Below are 19137 nucleotides of genomic sequence, written 5' to 3'. Positions count from 1 at the left end.
ACCTACTAAAAGCTTCCAACCCTTTCAGAGTCAGGAGTCCTTAAAACTCTAGGTATAGACTAGACTAGACAGGGATAGACTAGTGGGATAGACTTTGTTGGGTTTTTTTTACATCAGAGATGAAGTTATCAGTTAGGCCACCTATGGTGTGGAGAAATATTATGCTTAGTAATTCAGGTTTATTTTTCCCTTGAGTTTAAAGGGAGCTGAACAAAAAAAAAATCCCACCAGAATCATCTCTTCTGCATTACGGACTGCTGGCAGAAGCAACACTCGATTAACACAGGTCAAAAATGAGCTGGAAGTTGTGCTTCAGTGTTGCAGGCTTAATTAGATGCTGCTATTAATTAAGCATCAACTCTGAAACAATTTAAATTGTCCAGTGTCTGGGGGGAGGAGGGGAGGAAAAAAAAGTGGAAAGCTGTGTAACATGTGCTAGAGTACAACACGAGGAGCGGAGACAGAAGTTCAACACACTGATCTTGACTGCCAGTGGTGAGGTTGTCGCAGCAACCATAATGCAGCTTCATGAATATGCATTACACTAAAATCTATTTTTTTCCCAAAAGAGACTAACGTGTCATTCAGCTCACAACATGAAGCTGCCTGGGAGACAAAACGGGGTTGTACAATAAGAGTGACTTGCCTTCAAAACCTTCAGCTCGGCTGCTGCAGCCAGGAGGGGCTGGGGGAAGAGGGGAGACACAGAACATGGCGGCACGGGGCTGTAGGACTCTCTTCTGTACCTGCCTCAGCCAGAGGGTACTTCACACATATTTGGCAAACATTTTAAGGCAGGAGGTTCCCAAAAGGAGCTGCTCGGTCCCTGCAAAGTTTCAGACCTGTGCAAGGCATCCCCTTGAACCCCTCAACCACCTGGGGACAGGCCCTTCAGCAATCCAGAGGCGGTGGCACCTCCAGCGACCCTCCAAGGAAAGATGGAGAAGGGGGAGCTGCTGCTCCCACTGCTAGGGACGGCGCCCAAGGCACCTGAAACGGGGGGGCCTTGGCTTGATCATCACTGGAAAACTGTGGGTGGAGGGGCTCACAAAAAAAACCCCAAACCACACACCAGCGTGTCAAGAAAGAAACCGAGGGCAGCGACTATTTCAGCTGAGTAGCTGTGGGATTTGTATTTTGTACTTAATCCCTCACTTAACAGCACGCTGGAAACATCACACATCCAAAACCACACCCCTTTCACAAACATGTTGACACCCTACACACCTGTGTCTCTCTTTCATCATGAAACCTAAAATTAGCAAGCTTTGTTTAATTCCTCTGTAAACTGGGAAAATGGGAATTTTAGCTCCCAAAAAAGGAAGATAAAGTTCATTTTTTCTCAAGACACCTGTGTGGGGAAAAAAGTGAAACATCTCCTATGCCATTGGAAAGGCAGCACCAAAAACCCCACACAAAAATGACCTTTCCTGCAGAGAGGAGCTCAAGCAGCACACGCAGACTGGAGGAGCCACCCGTTCAAGCCATGGGGCAGCAAGTGGTTGCTCAGCACTGGTGTTTGCCAGCTACTCTGCCTGGCAGACATCCTGTGAAAGGGGCAGCATGTCGTGATAGTAATAAAAGCCGATCACCCTCCAGGTGACCCCCCCACCCTTCCCGGTCACCCACTGGGTCTCCCCTGCTGCGTACCCATCCCAAACCCAGACCAGCCCAGGCAAGCCTGAAACCCACTTGGTCACAGGCTGACACCAAAGGGAGCATCCCCGTTCATTTCTGCCACGGCCTTTATATCACTTAACCACTCATGCAGTTTATCAGTTCATTGCTGATGCAACTAATTTTTGTGTTTGTTTTCTGGCAAGGTCAGTCTAATCAGAGCAGACAGCTATGCAGCCTCACTCGTGGTTGCACAAGCTATTAGAGCTGTCATGCCTCCCGCGCAGAAAATGTTTCTGGTTGTGGGCAGAGGGAGAAAGCATCCTTTTACAGCAGCCACCTGCACTTAAATCAGGTTAAACGACTGCAAAGCCTTACCCTAAAGACAGTGTTTATGAAGCTGCCGTGAGGCACATCTCAGAAATCAGTCCCACACCAGAGCTTCAGTCCCTCCTCTGAAGGATGGTGGAAGAGCGTGTCACAGCTCAGCATTGACAAAAGGCTTTGTTCTGCTTCCTCACTCCGAATTTTGTCTACTAGTCAGGGGACCCAATGGAGAAGATGATGAACATCACCAGCTCAGCAAGAACCTCCGCATACAAGAAGGCTCAGGCAGCTCAGGTCTGGCTGGGCTTCAACCAAGCAAGCAGCCAGGGCACAGGGGAAGCACTGCCATAAGCAAGCACACAACTTCTGCCTATAAAAACAGAGACACATGGGGGTGATGGATGGGGGGGAAGGACAGGACACCACTAAAACAGGGTAAGATTAGGCTATCACTGCATGTATCTTCTCTTCCACCATCCAACTGGAAGTGTAAGAAGCCTAGCTTGACACAGCACACAGAATAAAGTTGGCCTTTTATAATCTGCTTTAAAATAAACATTTGAAGTCAGAAGTACACATACTAGCATGGAACATCTTGTTCAGACTAATAAATTTATTACAGAAAGTGATCACTAACTGTTTAGAAACTGTGAGCCCTACCAGCCCTGAAGAAGAATTTTAATTCTATCCCTTCAAGTAAAAAAAGCACAAGTTATTGAGACCAGTGCAGTTATACCTTTTTGGTGCTGACTGTGTTTTTCATAATCTCAGATGCATGTTCATCATCTTTGGATGATAAATACCAATAAATAAGAATGGGGGTACCGCTTAAATTAAAAAAAAAAATTAAAAAAAAAGACACTGTGGAAATGAACGATAATCCAGGCTTAGAGAAAGACACTTTGAGAACAGCCTTACAAGGTCTATGCAGAATGGCTCGGACCTAGAAGGTATTTCTTTGAGAGGACTCTCAGCAGCAGGCAAGTACTTCATCTGCTCAGGGTGACTGCTCGTAGCTCACCCAGCAACTTTCAGAAACAGAACAAAGGTATATAACATGGTCTAGTTTTGAAGAATGACTATGTATTCCTTTTTTTTTTTTTTTTGATAAACAAAGATTTTACCTTGCTATTCATTTAAAAAAAAAGAGAACGAAGAGGTACACATTTGAAGGGGGACACAGCTCACAGCTGACGACTGTAGCCTGACCAATCTCTGCTGACCTCTATGCAGTGCATGTACCTCCACTGAGCACCGCTGAGAGCATGCAGCCCACGGCTAAAGAGAAGCCTGCCCCAGACCTTACCAACACACACCTGCAGCACCACGCGTAGGCAACTTGCACATTTGAGCAACACTTCAAATGTGCCACAGTGCCAAGCTACCTATGCCGTATCGTTTCACTTATCGCAAGACTATACAGAAGGAATTACTAAAGCTATCAGGCAAAAGACCACAGACCTGTGTTACATATGCAATGATAAAATGAACTCCCCTACCCTTTTGCTCACAAAGCAGCCACAGGGCCATGTTCATACTCCCCGAATCATTCAGCTATCCGGGCACCTCACTGAGAACAAGGCTAAGGGCCAAAGTGCAGCAAGATGGTCTGTTTTGAGGGGCTTCCCTCAATTTAGGGAGACAATTCAGCAGAAGCCAACATAATCATCTTTGCAAGCGAGTAACAAGTTATCATGGAACCATCTAGATGCAAGTTTGCAGCAGAAGATTCCCAGGATGCAGTGATTTTGTGTACAACACTTTGCAACTTGCTTCTGCGAGCTTTAACTATTCTACTGCTGATCTGAGAATTCATTAAGCCTTTGAAATATCTATGTTGCAAAAATAAAACACAATAAAACCCAAGAGTTTCAGATGTGCTGACTACAGAAATCAATGATGGACACAGCTGAGGGAAGGAATCGAGTATTTTACCAAACACCAGTTGCTCTCCAACCACCATACAGTCATAAAAATAATTTTGATGAGTTAAAAGTCTTTTAACTTTTCCCCTCATGGGTAAATAAGTTCAACATTGCTGGTATGTGAAGAATTACAAAGATACAGCTAGCATATGCCAATTACAACCACCACTATGATTAAGAACCTTTAATATGCTTCCTATATACTGGCCTTGAGCTTACAAAGAATGTGTATAATCCCCAAATCCCACACATTTCCATGCAAGAAGCAGTGCTGCTGTTCATTCTGTCCCTTCTCACTTCCTCCCAACAAAACCTGAAAACGCTCCTGAAGTTGGTGCTACAGGCACAGAAGAGATAGGGCAGGGGAAAATAAATAAATAAATAAAAACACTATGTGGATTATGCAAATTTGTGGTGTTGTAATTCCTCATCATGTCAACTTCTAAATGTAGGGGCATGAAGTATTGTGTAAAAAACTTGCTTAAATAATACGTAAAAGGACACTGTGTGAAAGACTGCTATGCTGCACGACACATGAAGGAGGGATTTATCCAAGTAAGTTAAATGAAGGAGTAACAGAGAAACAGCAAGTTTCATACAGTAAGTCTGGCTTCAGGCATCAGCTTCATTTCTGGCACTGTCTGTACTACACAGCTGCTTGTAAAAGCCATGTAAACTATTCCTTGAAATTTACCACAGAATAAAAAACTCAAGGTCAAGCTCCCACCAGACTGACAGAAATGTGAACAGCAGCTCCGCTGGAAAGCAGCACTCTGGAAAACAGCCTCCTTCATCCCACCCACACAGCTTGTCAAAAGACGAGAGGGATTTTTTTCTCTACGTAGCAGAGTTTGGAAATAGCAGAGGAAGTTGCGTGACACAGGAAAGCACCAAACTTGTCCTCTAGGTATCACGGACCCCTCCTCCATTTCTTCAGAGTGCGACCCTTTACATAAGTTCTGTCTGTACTGCTGGCACATTAGCTACAAACAGAACTGAATCACTGTACCCAGAAGACAGTTTTGATTTCTGAACTGTAATTACTTGTTTAAATAATTTGGCTATTTAACTGACTTCTCTTAACATAGTGAAATGGTAGGCTTAAGGTTGAGAGGCGCTGCCGTTCAAGGTAATCTCCCTTACAGGAGCAAACCTCTGTTCCCTCACATTTCAAACTGCAGCATTCCCTCAGTAGGCAGAATATCTGCTCTTTGACTCCATGCTTACAATAGTAATCCTGAATTTAAAAAAAAAAAAAGACAACAACAAAAAACCAACCAACCAAGGTGGTATAGCCACACCAGGCAGCAGAGTGTCCAACCCTGTAAGAAACTAGACGGGCCATAAGGAATATAATCACAATCCTCCAAGTTAACTCTTTTGTTTAGTAAACTGCTGGGTATTCTGCCATAACTGCAGATCTTTCATTTCACATGGTGATTTTAACATGCTTTGGACAGCAAAAACAAGTGGAAATCTTTGCTATTAAACCTGATTCTTCCAAGAAGCGCATGTAGCCTGGGCATCTCCTCCACACTCTTTCCCAATAACCTCTGTACATCGTATCAACTGCTGTTAAAAAAGCCAATTTTGGTGATACTGCTAAGGGCTCTAAGTAGAGCCAGTCCAGCCCAGGAAAGGGCTGCCATACCTCTTAGCAGTCTGACAGTTAGAGAGGCAACTGGTGGAGAAGGGCGAAGGTGAGGCTGAGCAGAGGGTGTCCCCTCACCCCGCCAGCAGTCACAGAGGGGGGACGACAGTCTGGGTCTGTGCCGGGAAGTGGAATAACCTCGGAAAGAATGACAGCCTGCGAGTCAGACACTTGTAGGGAAATACACAGGAGGGAAAGAAAAGGGGGAAAAAAAACAACAAAAAAAACACCAAAAAACCAACCAACCCACATGACTCCAGTTACGTTTCCCATGCATTCTTGTCTTTTCTCCCAAATTTTATTAGTTCGTGAAACCAATTTCATTGTGCAGACAAAACCAAAATAACTCATCGCTCAAGACACTCAACAACGCCATGCATGAACTCTGGCCAACAATTGTCACCCACTCATCTCCAGACACACACAGAGCGGTTCAGCTCCCCACCTTCAGCAGCTTGGCATATACGGCTACATGCATGACTGATGGAGGAACGGGGATGAAAAACGGAGATACGCAGCCATACTCTATGAGCAATTTTGAGGCTTCCTTAAAGCATGCATAGAGTTGAGGAAAACTAAACAAAAAATTCCATACTTTCAAGAAAACACAGAAATGATGCATTACATAGTCTGTAAGGAAGGTACAACGCCTTCTCCTAACAAGTAAACCAGCCAGCTGAGGCCATTACCATAAACTAGCCCAGTTCTTACTAATTTGGCCATAATTGCAGGAAATTAACATTTTAATGGTGCTTATTATATCCTATTGCCTCATAACTGCAGATGACAAAAAAAAATTATCCACAGGAGTTAACAACTACATTTTTAAAGCTGCTTCAAACAACTGGAACGAGATATCTTAGACCAAGTCTTCAAATAAACCAGGGCACATCAACAAACCCAGCTCCCCTCTGCTACCGAGGGGGAGCCTGCTGTCGGCAGCATCACCGAAGTACAGTTACATGCTAAGTGGCATTTCTCCCAAGAGAAGCCAGCTCCTCTCCTGATAGAGCCATATTAGTAAGGTTTCCACCATGTTTCAACACAGGATGTACTGGACTCAAGGAAGAGGCATACAAAAAAAAAAATCTCTGCCAGTTTGGTTTTTTGATCGCAAACATGGGGTAACCTATGACTCCAGTGGTGTTTGCACTTAATGGATCAGCTCTTCGGTTTATTAATCAAGCTTGTACAAACACTCTGATCTACCATGCTTTTTGCATGCTCTATTTCAAAACAGTATTTTCTCGTCTCAAAATGTCACAAATACACCACGAAGCCTGTCAGGCTGCTAAGATAATACAAACCCAACGACAGTAAATAGCAACCTGGCACATCACTGAGCCTTCAGACTTGAAATAGATTTAAATTAACACAAAGATAGCAGGACAGACAACTTAGTAACGAAGTGAAGGAACCAAGGGAGAAGAAATAAGATTATTTCAGTCATCATTTCAATCAGACCAAGCAACTTAAAAGCCAGCTACAGGATGGCATTTACATCTGCCTCCAAGACTGGGATGAGGGCCAGAAATACACTACTTGAGCTGACAGGTTTATTTATGCCATGATGATACTTCGGTTAGCAATGATAAAGGTTCAAAGGTCAAAGTACTTTAAGAAAAAGAGCCATATACACACAGTATATCTTTCTGAGCAGTTACAGCTGGGGTGGGGAAGGAAGGGACAGTGAGCGTTATTCCTTGCATGCACCCACCTGCCCAACAAGCCACCATAAAACCAATTCAGCTGTGCCCATTTCAAAGCTTCCTAAGTTCACAAAGGAGATTTCTGTAGAGATCCCACCTTTCTTCGTCCAACTGCCCCTAAGAAATGGTTTGGTTTTCCAAATTGAAGCCAGTGGTGCCTCATGGCAAAACAGAGAGGCCACATCACCAGTTGAAGCCCAGAGACCACTCACAGACCTCCAAAAGACCTCCCGAAAACTCCCTAAAAAAATGTGGGGGAAACAGTAAAAATGAAGGTAGAGAGCAACATTTTTGACACTTCTGTCAGTCTCTTAACCAGGACGTCTTTCAGCTCTAACTTATTCCCAATTACTTCATTAATCACATATTTAAATCTTGGGATTTCAAAAACTAAACTATGGATTTCACTTTTCAAGAAGGATCCTAAAAGTTTAACTACCAATCAGGCTTAAATTCTGGCTTGGGGATATCAAAGCCTTTTGTTTACACTACACAAATGTTTTAACAGATACAGTCTCTCAAAGTCACGGAAACTTGGAATTCCGAGGCTTTTTGCATTAATGACAGAAGCATGCTGAAGACTGCAGGACACGATCGAACCACCAGCTAGCACTGAACTCCCACTAACCTCCGATTGGCTTATATAATTGCCATCAATGTTTAAAAAAAAAATAAAAAATTAAAAACCCCATTATAACAGATTATTTGAGGGATTCCAAGAGGCTCCCATCCGTGCCCAAAAGCAAACTACAGAGCATCAAATTTCCTGAAAGGGGGGGGGGGATAAAAAGAAAGATGACATCTTTGGATTTCTTTGTTGTAGGCATCTGGGGCCTTTATCCAGCTGCAGGAGCTAGACAGGGTGACTAAACTGGAGCAGGGACTTTGGATGGCTGTAAATGGGAGTCTGTTCTAAGCAAGACCTAAGTCACGGAAGATGAGATGTCAAGAAACAGGATAGGCTGTCTTTAGGGTGAAAAGAAAAGCTGTAAATACACAATGAAGGGATAGTTCATATCCTACCGATACTCCTGCCAAACCCTTCTATTTATTGGATAGTACAAAATCTTCAGAAACTAAACAGCAGTTTTAATCAAGGATTGTTCTGAGTTTTTATCGCTGCACTCAACTTTGATGCCCCGCAGCGTACCAGAGGCATCAGGCCTCCAAGAGCTGTATTGCAGCAAGCAGACTAAGAAGCACACCCTGCTACAACCTCTCCTTCAGAAGAGGCAGCCACGCAACCCAGAAGACATGAAAGCAAGTTTTGCTGAACTAGACGACTGTTTTCCAGTAAGTGGAAATGTTTCTAGGTGCCCAGGAATCATGAGAAACAGTAAGATTGGAAAGCTGGGTCCTATTTGTATATAACCAGCCCTAAGACCTTTGACTAAGAGCTCACACGTGTAAGGAAAAAAGTCTTTGGATTTGATATATAAGTTAACAAGGCTACAGAAGAGGTCAGACCACTTCATACTGTTGTTCCTACACAAAGGTGCATACAAGAGCACATAGGAGATGGAAGAAGCCGTCTTCCTTCAGGAATGACAGGACTACTAAACCTCACTCAATTGAATACCTTTAAATAAAGGGGTTTTCTTTATCAGACTGGCTACGAGGCGAGCTTTCCTTTCCACCTTGCCACTTGGCTCTCCCCCATGCCCCAGTGACAATATTCACATCACTAGTTATGACTGCATTTTGCAAAAAGCTCGTACTTTAAGAGTTGAATCTACTGGTTAATCTTTATTTTAAAATAAAAAGAAGTTATTTCAAATGATTATCAACTTGTAAGAAAGAAAATCTGCATGCTTGTAGCTAATCTACTTCAACAGTTGGCGTCTGGCGTTTCCTCCACAGTTTGGAAACATCAGCAATGCATCTGCCTCCTAAACACAGTTTCTCATCTGTGGTCAAACAGTCATCTTCAAGGTGCAACCCCTTCTTAGCGTTTCCAGTAAGTATATGTCTTTACCTACTTTTCTTCTTTTACAAGAATGCAGTATTAACTTCATAGCAATTAAATTACTGAATTAAAAAAAGCTCTAGAAGACACCAGTCTATCTAACTACCAACACTTGGTTCAGCTGGAGCTTTTGAAAAGGGAGGAGAAAGTAAGAGAGCAAATCACCGCTTTTAAAGCAAACCCGCGCTCTTTTCTGTGTCAGCCCATGTAGTGTTTCCAAAACTCACCTAACAGTTAAATACGCACACGAAATTTTCTGTGCAATGAGTGAGGTCTGCCATACTTTCATATTAGCTCTCAAATATTATGATGAGCTTTTAGCCAACTGAGAAGAAAGCCACCTTCAGGGTAAAATAAACAGATGTAGTTCGCTTCACACAATAAGGAATACAAACCGCATGGAAAGACTTTCCATGATTTAACAAAGACAATAAATTGCCACCAACTGTAGACTAATGAGTCACAGACAACAGCTTAACACTTAAAGCTTATCTCTAAAGAAAAAAATACTTACGCAATTTCAAAGTATTAACAACAAAACAGAAAATGAGTTTTGAACAGATCTCATGGTCTCCAACCAGGATAGTTGTACGCATCGAAGTGAAATCCAAAGCAGACACTGCATACAGACAGGCTTGCATTCCACCAGGAAAACCGGACTGAAAATGCCAGTCATTGTTTCTTATCCAAAAAGCATATGCTGTCCCTGCTCTGCTTTAACAGAGGACTACCAAGGGCCAGAAAGCTTCACCAGGCAAATTCAAACTGCTAAGCAAAGTGAGCTCCACATTCCTCCTGTAAAATATTCCAAGAAATGGTATTTGTGCCTCACTTGTTTTCAATGTGGTGTTGTAGAGGGATAAGTGAACCAGCGTTGGAGGAAATCATTGTTGGCAGAGCCCTCAAACTGGGGAAAGGTTGCTACTGGAAGAAACAGGAAATAAACAGAAGTAGCTTTAGAAAAAGTGTACTTGCTGTAAAAATGTTTCCTAATACAGTTTTCTGGGGAAGTCAGAACTATCCCACTTTGGCTGGTTATTCCCATAACTGAAAGTAATAATAAGAGCTGTTGAATGTGCAAACATTCAGCAGTCCCATAAGCAACTCTGCTAGGGAGGGAAGGCAAAATCCTTCAAAATAGGCCCAGACCCTTTTATAAGCATCAAAAGGTTTATATTCAGAACATTTCTCTGAAAACAGGGCTAGCTCCAGATAATCTGGAGGAGACCACAGCCCCCATTTCTGCAATGTTTTCCAAACTCTTGATGTTAGTTTTAATTACTGCAAGTTGCCAGGAAGCTCTTACACCTGAAGAAAATCTTCAGAGCAGAGCACCCTGTAGCTGCTGGCAGTTCTCTTAAAGGATCAGTGTGTCCAGCCAGATGGTCCATGGCTTGTTGAGGACATTCCTCATTGCACGATCCCAGGCGATCCCATAGAGCTGCTGAGACGATGCAGGGTTTTACACAAAACCAAGGCACACTACATTTTTCTACAAAAGGTGATCTCAGGCACTTGGCAGTATCTTTTGGGTTGCTTTGTAGATTAGCCTTTAAGAGGAGCATGAAGATCTTGGATAAGAGCACTGCAGAAGTGCAAAGAATCATAAAGTTAATCAAACTGGAATAATGCCTAGAAGTGGTTTAATGCTTTGAAAAGTCAGACTACATAAAGAACATAGTTATACAGACTCTGCTTATTCCCACTCCTTCCGATGACATGATCCTTGCAAGCTGATGCAAGACTTAGTAGTCTACAGAGCTGGTTTTTACTATTATCTGATGATCACAGTCCAAAGTCACCCTAATACTAGTCACACAAGGATGCTTTGGATGTTTTGTTGCTCTCAGGTCCCACACTTCACAGCTACCTTTACTCCACACAAACAGGATATCAGCCGCTGGAAATTGAACCTCTCGGCTACACACAGCAAGAGGAAGCAGCCAGGATTAAGGATGGTACATGCAGGCAACTCCCTTGGCATCACTCCCTGTCTCACAAGGGAAAAGGTGAGCAAGAGGAAATATGAAGAAAGCCCCAAACCCAAAAGTGAGTTCAGAGGTAGGATCCCGGACTACAGATCATCTTGCAGCTTGATTTTGAATCAGGTACCCAAAGTCATGTTCACCAAGGGCCATGTAAGTGCAAGGAACATCACACCGAACATACACAGCATTTCATCTTTGGGTGCTGAACATGCTATTTTTTTCCTGTTGCAACATGGTATCTTGTTGTAATAGTTGTGCATTTTACAACATGCTCAGAGCCCAGGCTACTGTTCCCTTCGCTCCCAGAATGGGGTTATGGATATTTTCAGACTGGTCCTTTCTCTGCTGCTCAGATCTCTAAGGCTCAAATTAGGCGTGCCACTCTCTCCAGCCAACCCAGAAAGCACAAACTCACCCAGTTTCTGGCAGCATGTTGTCCCTGGAACAAAACCTACTACCGGTAGTGCTCCAAAACCTACTACTGGTCACGGTCCCACTACTTCAGGAGCATCTGGGGAAGCAGCGTATGCCCGAAGCACACAACTATATAGCTCCCTGGACTCAGATCTGGAGTAAATTACAGTAAATTACAGGGTTCAGACACCCACATCAGTCCTAACATAACTGGGAAGGACCCTGAAGCTGTACGGCTGCAGATATCACATGGCTCTACCAAAAGCAAGATGGAAAAGAAAAAAAAAAGATATCCTTGTCAGGCTCATAATGCAGCATCATGGACTATACATGTCCTTCAAACCATGTTTTAAGAGATCCTTCTCTAGAGGCTTCACATTCCCCCATCGCTTATGGCTGTGACTCTGCTTGAAACTGCTGACTGTTATAAATCCACACACCTTGCTGTAGCCCTGCTACAGTTCCCCAGGAATTACAACATGCTGTTAACCTTGAAAAGTGCAGCAAGTTTTTTTAAAATGCAGTTACTGTGCACACTTGGGAATGCAGAGATGAGATCCAGAGAGACGGGAAGAAAAACAGGCAAATCATTTCCTGAATGTAGAAGGAACATGGAGCCTCAGGTAGTAAAATCCGCAGTGAGAGGCTGGAGGACTTTTTTCTGAAGGTAGCTCTAGAGCTAAAACTCTTTCAAGAAGTTCTCTTTTGCATACACATTTCTAACTTGAAGAAGCCACTTTTCAAAAATTAAGCTAACGATAAACTTCAGGTTATGCAATAAACCCTGCTTTGAGCACCTAAAGATGCTTGTGTACCCTTCATTGAAAAACCTGGTACTAATTTTCAGTCTCTGAGAATTGGTTGGTTTCCAAACCAGTGAATTTGAAGTGTTCTGTATACAAGTAACCTGATACCTGAAATGAATATTGAAGGAACAAGTGGCTTTTACAACATGGTAAAAAATGCCAAGCATCAGTAATGCCAGATACTAATACAGACTGCTGACAGTCCTATCCAGAGTTCTGATAAGACAGTTTTAGCAGTTGGAAACTAATTGCACTCAGTCACTAATTGCATACATCAGGCCAGCATGGAGTGCATGGCTTTGTTCTCTTTAATTAAGATAAGTATAGACCTCTCATGTTGTGCAGTTACTTTCAGGGGAGTACTATGGAAATTTTAAAATGTGTCTATTAACCATTGTATTTGGACGTAGAGCAGGCAAGCAACTGCTAACTGCTTTTTCCACATAATTTTGCATATTCTTTAAAAACCTTGAAAAAACTCTTAACCAACTACACACACCTAGATATACAGGAGGGGACACTCAATGGCAAGAAATGAGCATCCTCTCCCATGGAGTTTGATGAGAATCCCAAGGTTAAATTGGTATTTTGTGCTTTATGCTTTTTTCTTGTTCTCCTGTCCCTCTTCTGTCCATGAGCAGTGTTACCAGCATTACACTAACAGTTTTATTCTGCACCCGAAGCGTTGACCTAAAAATAAAAACCCTGTTTACAAATTCTATATTTAACATCGACTACAGAGTTACCCATATAAGCATACAAACAGGTGTGGCAGAATAAGGAGGCATCCAAACTTCACTTGGTTTAGTTTATAAAGACAGATGGTCACCTTCAGGCATGTCACAAGGGAAACGCAGTAATGTAGAAAGTGCCCACAGAGCAAGCAGGTCAGCCCTGACGGAGTACAACGCAGCTTGGGATGGCTGCTGGAGAACCAAATCAGCCCACTGCAAGGATGTGCCCTCACAAACATAAGCAAGCAGTCACTCAAAACTGAAACGAGCTCTGTTTCAGACAGCAGTCCCTATGAACACACCCCAAGAAACACACGTACCCGTGTGACTCAGCATCTAATGATTACACTTATTAGGCATGTGTAGCCAGCAAACCTAGTCATAAATCCCTTAATCACAGGTCAAAAGACTCGTCAAAGCCTGCATTGCTGAGATTAGGAAAACACTGAAGCATTTGGGGTTTTTTAACAAGGAACATCAGCTGCTGTGGAAGAGAAGCTGCATCGATGACTTACAGCAGAAAAGAGATCCCTCGGACCTCCATCCTAAAAAAAAACACGCTCGAAATTTACTTTAGAAGTTTCTTATTTTCAGAATACTGGGAAATGTGAGGCCACAGCTGGAGTGCTGTGTCCAGTTCTGGGCTCCCCAGTACAAAAGAGACACAGAAATACTGGAGAGACTTCAGCGAAGGGCCACGAAGGGACTGGAGCACCTCTCCTGTGAGGAAAGGCTGAGAGAGCTGGGACTGTTCAGCCTGGAGAAGAGAAGGCTCAGGGGGATTTTATCAAGGTATATAAATACCTGAAGGGAGGGTGCTAAGAGGATGGAGCCAGGCTCTTCTCAGTGGTGCTCAGTGACAGGACCAGAGGCAACAGGCGCAAACCGAAAGATGTGAGGCTCCCTCTGAACATCAGGAAACACCCGTTTACTGTGAGGGTGACTGAGCACTGGCACAGGTTGCCCAGGGAGGTTGTGGAGTCTCCATCCTTGGAGATATTCAAAAGCCATCTGGCCATGGTCCTGGGCAACCCGGCTCTAGGTGGCCCTGCTCGAGCAGGGGACTGGACCAGATGACCTCTAGAGGTCCCTTCCAACCTCAACCAGCCTGTGATTCTGTGAAATAAAAGGACTAGTTCTCTTCAGTCACTGATGACACACCTAGGACAAGTTTTACAGTACGTTTGATGTGTTCTTGTTAACATGTGTATCTAGAACAGGGGAAGTGCTCTTCACAGACCATCATAAAGAACTTGCTGCATTAACTCAGAATTTGTAAGAAGCTGCAACTAAACAGAGTTTCAGTTTCCATTACGATACAGACATAGCCTTTAAACTAAAAGAGACAATTTTAAGTATTCTCAAGGCATGTTTAGAAAACACAGCCAGTGTTTTTCTTTCCTCACTAACACAGACATGTATTAAACACATATGGTGACCCAAGATGCAAATAGAAAGGATTTTTCAAACACAACTGAACACATTGGGAATCTTTACCTTCCACTATCCTCAGAAGCAAAAAACTGCATCTTCAATTATTTAAGCACCTCTGAAGACCTGGTCTTGTATGTCATGGAACTAAATTTACTGCCACCAGAGCATGCACCAGGAAAAAGGATTGGGCGTTAAAGAGAGGAGGGGAAAACCAGCAAGAGCGCTCCTAACCACAAATACGGTATTTTTGGTTTGCATCCGATAAGTGCTCTTTCAGTTTAGTCAAGGCAAGAAGACTTACTGTGCAAAAGAAACTGTACTACTAAGGTGAAGAAAAAACATCCAGAACTTCCTTTCTGTGAAGACTGCAGAGCCTGTTAATATTTATGAAGTCTGAAGTGGCTTCAAAGACTCCTTAATTCATTTTCTTATGTCATAACAAAAAGCAGCACTAACTCATTAAATTTTAAGGTGAGTTCACCACTAAACTATAACTGTTTTAATAAATTCTGATCCCCTAGGAAAAGGGCTAACTTCTTTGTTTTGTGTGTGTGTGTCCCATATCAATGACAATGACCACAAGATGAAAAGAGAAAACTTGCATTTGTTCAGAAACTTGAAAGATCAAAACACATAAATCCTGGAAGCACCCAACATTATGACACAAAAGCAACGTTTGACAGCTGTACTTCTGTGCACAGATTATTTCATGGATTAACCTACCACCGTGCAAGGCCAGGGCAGTGGGCAGAAAGAGAATTTCTTTTGGAAGACCCTGATTAAGCACTTACTGTCAAAAGCTTTCTCTCTACCAAACTCTGTGTCATGAAAATAACACATTAGAGGAAGTCATCTCTCCTCCTAGCATGGATGCTGCCATACAGATATTACTTAGCAGAGACAAATCTATGTAGGAAAGAAAAAGAAACAGTGTTACAGGATAAAGCTAGAAAACTGTGTACTTTATTTGGGCCTGACACCATCAGGTTTGGACAACAGAACCTCCAATTTGGGACAGCAGATTTTTCTGCACATAATACTGGAGTACTTTGGGAACAGCCAGGGCTTTGGGGACTTCAAAGATAGAGAATACCCACTGCTAAGCCTGATAAATACTGGGGGTAAAGAGGGGGAGGAGGAGACCGGGACAAGCCATTGAATAGCTACATAGCTTTAACCCAAAATATTTAGCAAAGTACATGTTGCCCTTGACTCAAGCATTCCTGAATAGCATTTATTTTCCAGACCTATAAGAAACAAAACATCAGGAAACGTGATCTATTACTCCTTAAATAAAAATATATTCACCACAAAACTATTAATGAGACCATATGTTACACAAAACACAGTCTCAAATCTTCAAGAATCCCTATGGATTTGGTGGTGACTGAGTCAAAAAACAAAGCATGACTTTTCAGCAGACAAAAACAGGTGAAATGGGGTCTTTGTTAATTTTCCAACAGATCTGTCCTTGTTTTGGGGGTGAAACAGTTAATGCTCCTCCTTAGCTTTGAAGTCTCTGTATTAAGGAGTGAACACTCAAGTATCAGAACGATGCTGAAAACACAACACATATATGTATGTCACATGTATCCACAGACAACGTTCTATACCCCAGAAGTACACCTGACCTTTAAAAGCAGCACTAATCACTTCTCAGACACCGCAGAAGTTCCCTTACCAAAATAAAATATTAAAGTTGGGTTTTTTTCCCCAGGTCTCAAACCACACTGAATCTCTCTGACACCCAATATTGCCCCAGCCATTCACTCTTATAATGAACTTTGGTCCCTACAAGCTTTGAATATCAGAATCCGGGAGAAGGAGAAGGGGTAGGGCCAGGGAACAGCTTCCGCACTGGCTACCTGCTGTAAATCACGGGGAACTAGTTCCCGGCCAGGAACACAGCAGGGCTGTGCGTCAGCCCCCTGCTTTTGCCTCCTCAGTCAGGATCTCCCCTCCGCCAGTCTCTCTGAAACCGGGTCCCACCAAAGAGCGGAGCCAGGACAGGCTTTTCCCAGCTGCTGCCCTGAATTCCTCCCTCCCCCACAGGAGCTGACATCAGGTCACCAGGACACAGGGATGCTGGTGAGGCAGGCAGGCGGGCCAAGAGGGAGGTCAAAGCCTGGGTGATGCCTTCACCCAGAGCAGAAGCCGTACCACGCCAAGGAGCGGCACACGTACGTTCAAACAGCAGCCACCTCCCCTGCGCCGCTCGACAGTCGTCCCCTGACCCAGGACGTGCTGAGCAGACCAGGTCTCACTAGTGCCACAGTTAAAAGAGGGAAAAAAAAAACCAAACCCATCAGTCTGATGCTTTAGCTCAGGTTAGTCCCACCTGCCACTGGCCAAAACCATCCCTGAGAGCTTACCTGCAGAGCTGGAAACACGACATGGCTCATCTTCCATCCAGTCTGGCATCTCAGCCCAAAACCACCTTTATTATGGCAGAGGGATGAGCCAAACATACTTGTGGCCATCATACGAAAAACAGCGAAACGTAACTCAGGCTTTCAGGGATTCTTGCACAACTTGGTATCATAACACCATCAATTAGTTTTACATTTTATCAGTTGCACAGCTAGTAGCTTAAATGTCAGCTTCAGAAGACCACAGACTAGGATAAAAAAGAAGCCCTCCCTTTTTGAATAACTAGATACAACATTTGATAACTATATATGGCATTTAAAAAAGAGAAGGTTTAAGACAGCTCACACTCTAATTCTGAGGAATGAAACTACTTATCACATGTTAAAAACTAAGGCAGGATACTGTCAGTAAATGCAGAGCACAGGCACCTGTGATCCCTACTTTATTAAATATTTCCCCTCCCCACCCACGTCTCAACCACCAGTGGAAACGCGATACCCGAGAACTTGCCCATCATTCATTCCACATTCACACAAGCTTAACAGTACCACATCTAGTCAACCTAAAACTCCGCAGTTGCAGTAATGAAGCATGACACGAAAACGTGACAAAAAGCTGTCAGTCTCCCATTTGCCCAATACGTGCGCTTAAGCCCAGCGGCGACCCACAGAGGCACGCAGGAGGCCCGCAAAATTCGTGCACGCCTATCGGACCTTTTCTGAAGGAGTCCAGGCTGACCACTTGGACCGCAGGACAGCCATTTACCTGGCACCACGGCTCTGGCATCCCCCCAGTCTCCCTGAAAGTAAGCCCTCCAGCAGCGTTTCTCTGCTCCGACTCCTCCAACACGCCCGTGCCTCGTCGCTCCACATCGAGATGCATCCGGACACTGCACACGCTCTGAGGGACGGGTACGCTACCGGCTGCTATTTAACACGAACATGTGGCAGGCCCTAATTCGGCCAGGCTCAGCTAAAGCTCAAGAAGCAAACCTCACAACGGAAACTACGTTCCCAGGGCTCACTTCCAAATCGGAGGCCCCCCCAGACGCCATCCCGGCCAGAGGAGGTGGGAAGAGGTAGTGGAGGGGCGCGACGCAGCCGGCCCTGCTCCCCCCTCGCCAAGGGAGATCCCCGCAAGCAGCCGTGGGGATCGCCCCGGGGTCCAAGCCAGCTGCGCGGCGGCGGGAGGAGCAGGTCCGGCAGGGGCGGACGGCGTACCGGCAGCCGCAACACGGTCCCCACGACGACGACGACTCGGAAGACCGGCGAGGAGGAGCTGCGTTTGTAGGCGGCGATGTGACCTCTACCAGGCTCACCGCCGCCCTGCATGCGCTGTGTTTACTACAGCCCGCGACCGCCGGCCCCGCGTTTCACCCGGACGGCGCCGGTGATGCACACCTGTCCCCGCAGCCCGGGACGGCTCCTCGGTGCTGGCGGGGCGGAGAGCAGGGCCGCTCGCCCGCCGCGGGAGGGGGGCAGCCGGACACCCCCCAGCGCCCACGGGGACGGCCTCCCGTTTCCCGCCAGCGGACGAAGAAGGCCCAGAAACGCTGAGCCACCGGCCGAGCTCCCCGGTGGCTCCCGCCGGTCCGTGTCCCCCCCCCTCCCCGGCCCGTCCCCCGCCGCCCCCCAGCCCCGCGAGAGCCGAACAAAAGGCGACGGAGGGAACGGGGACGGCAACCGCGTCCCGGGCGGGCGGGGGGGGGGGGGGCGGCGGGCCCGGCCCTACCCTGCCCTGCCCGGCCCGGCGGGGCACTCACCCTGCTCGTAAATCGGAGCAAACTCTCATTCACGCTCCCCGCCGTGCCCAGGCCGCCGGAGCCAGGCGACGCCCCGAGAGCCGCCGGTCGCTGGGCCGCGCCGGGCCGGGCCGTGCCGTGCCGGGGCCGCCCGCCGAGCCCCGGACAAAAGCGCGGCGCCCCTGCCCGCTGCGGGCGAGGGCGGCAGCAGGTGCCCGTCCGCCGCCGAGGCCGTGCCGAGCGCCCTGCGCAGCCGCCGCTGCCGCAGCGCTCGAGCCGCTCGCCGGGGCCGCGCCGCGCGCCCGCCCCGCCCCCGGCGGCCCCGCGGCGGGAGCCCGCAGAGGCGGGGGCGGGCGGGGCCGGCGGGGCGGCCTATGGGCGGCCGCACGGGCGGCGCGGCCCGGCCCGGCCCGAGCCGCAGGAGCGCGGCGGCGGCGCAGCAGCAGAGAGCGGGG

The 19137-nt window shown here is 45.8% G+C and overlaps 1 protein-coding gene across 4 annotated transcripts in view; it reads right to left on the bottom strand.

The window, feature by feature from the left end:
• Positions 1–18940, bottom strand: part of GRAMD4 (GRAM domain containing 4) — a 78058-nt gene extending 59118 nt beyond the window's left edge. For 3 of the 4 annotated variants that reach the window (XM_069801894.1, XM_069801895.1, XM_069801897.1), the window contains exon 1: positions 18704–18940. In XM_069801894.1, the coding sequence (XP_069657995.1) occupies positions 18704–18732 (29 nt within the window). In that variant the 5' untranslated portion in view covers positions 18733–18940. The remainder of the gene's footprint in view (positions 1–18703) is intronic. The other variant, XM_069801896.1, reaches the window with a different exon arrangement.
• Between the last annotated feature and the right edge of the window lie 197 nt (positions 18941–19137).

This window comes from Haliaeetus albicilla, chromosome 14 (genome assembly GCF_947461875.1).
Source record: "Haliaeetus albicilla chromosome 14, bHalAlb1.1, whole genome shotgun sequence".
Taxonomy (NCBI): Eukaryota; Metazoa; Chordata; class Aves; order Accipitriformes; family Accipitridae; genus Haliaeetus; species Haliaeetus albicilla.
This window is presented reverse-complemented; position numbering and strand designations above follow the sequence as displayed.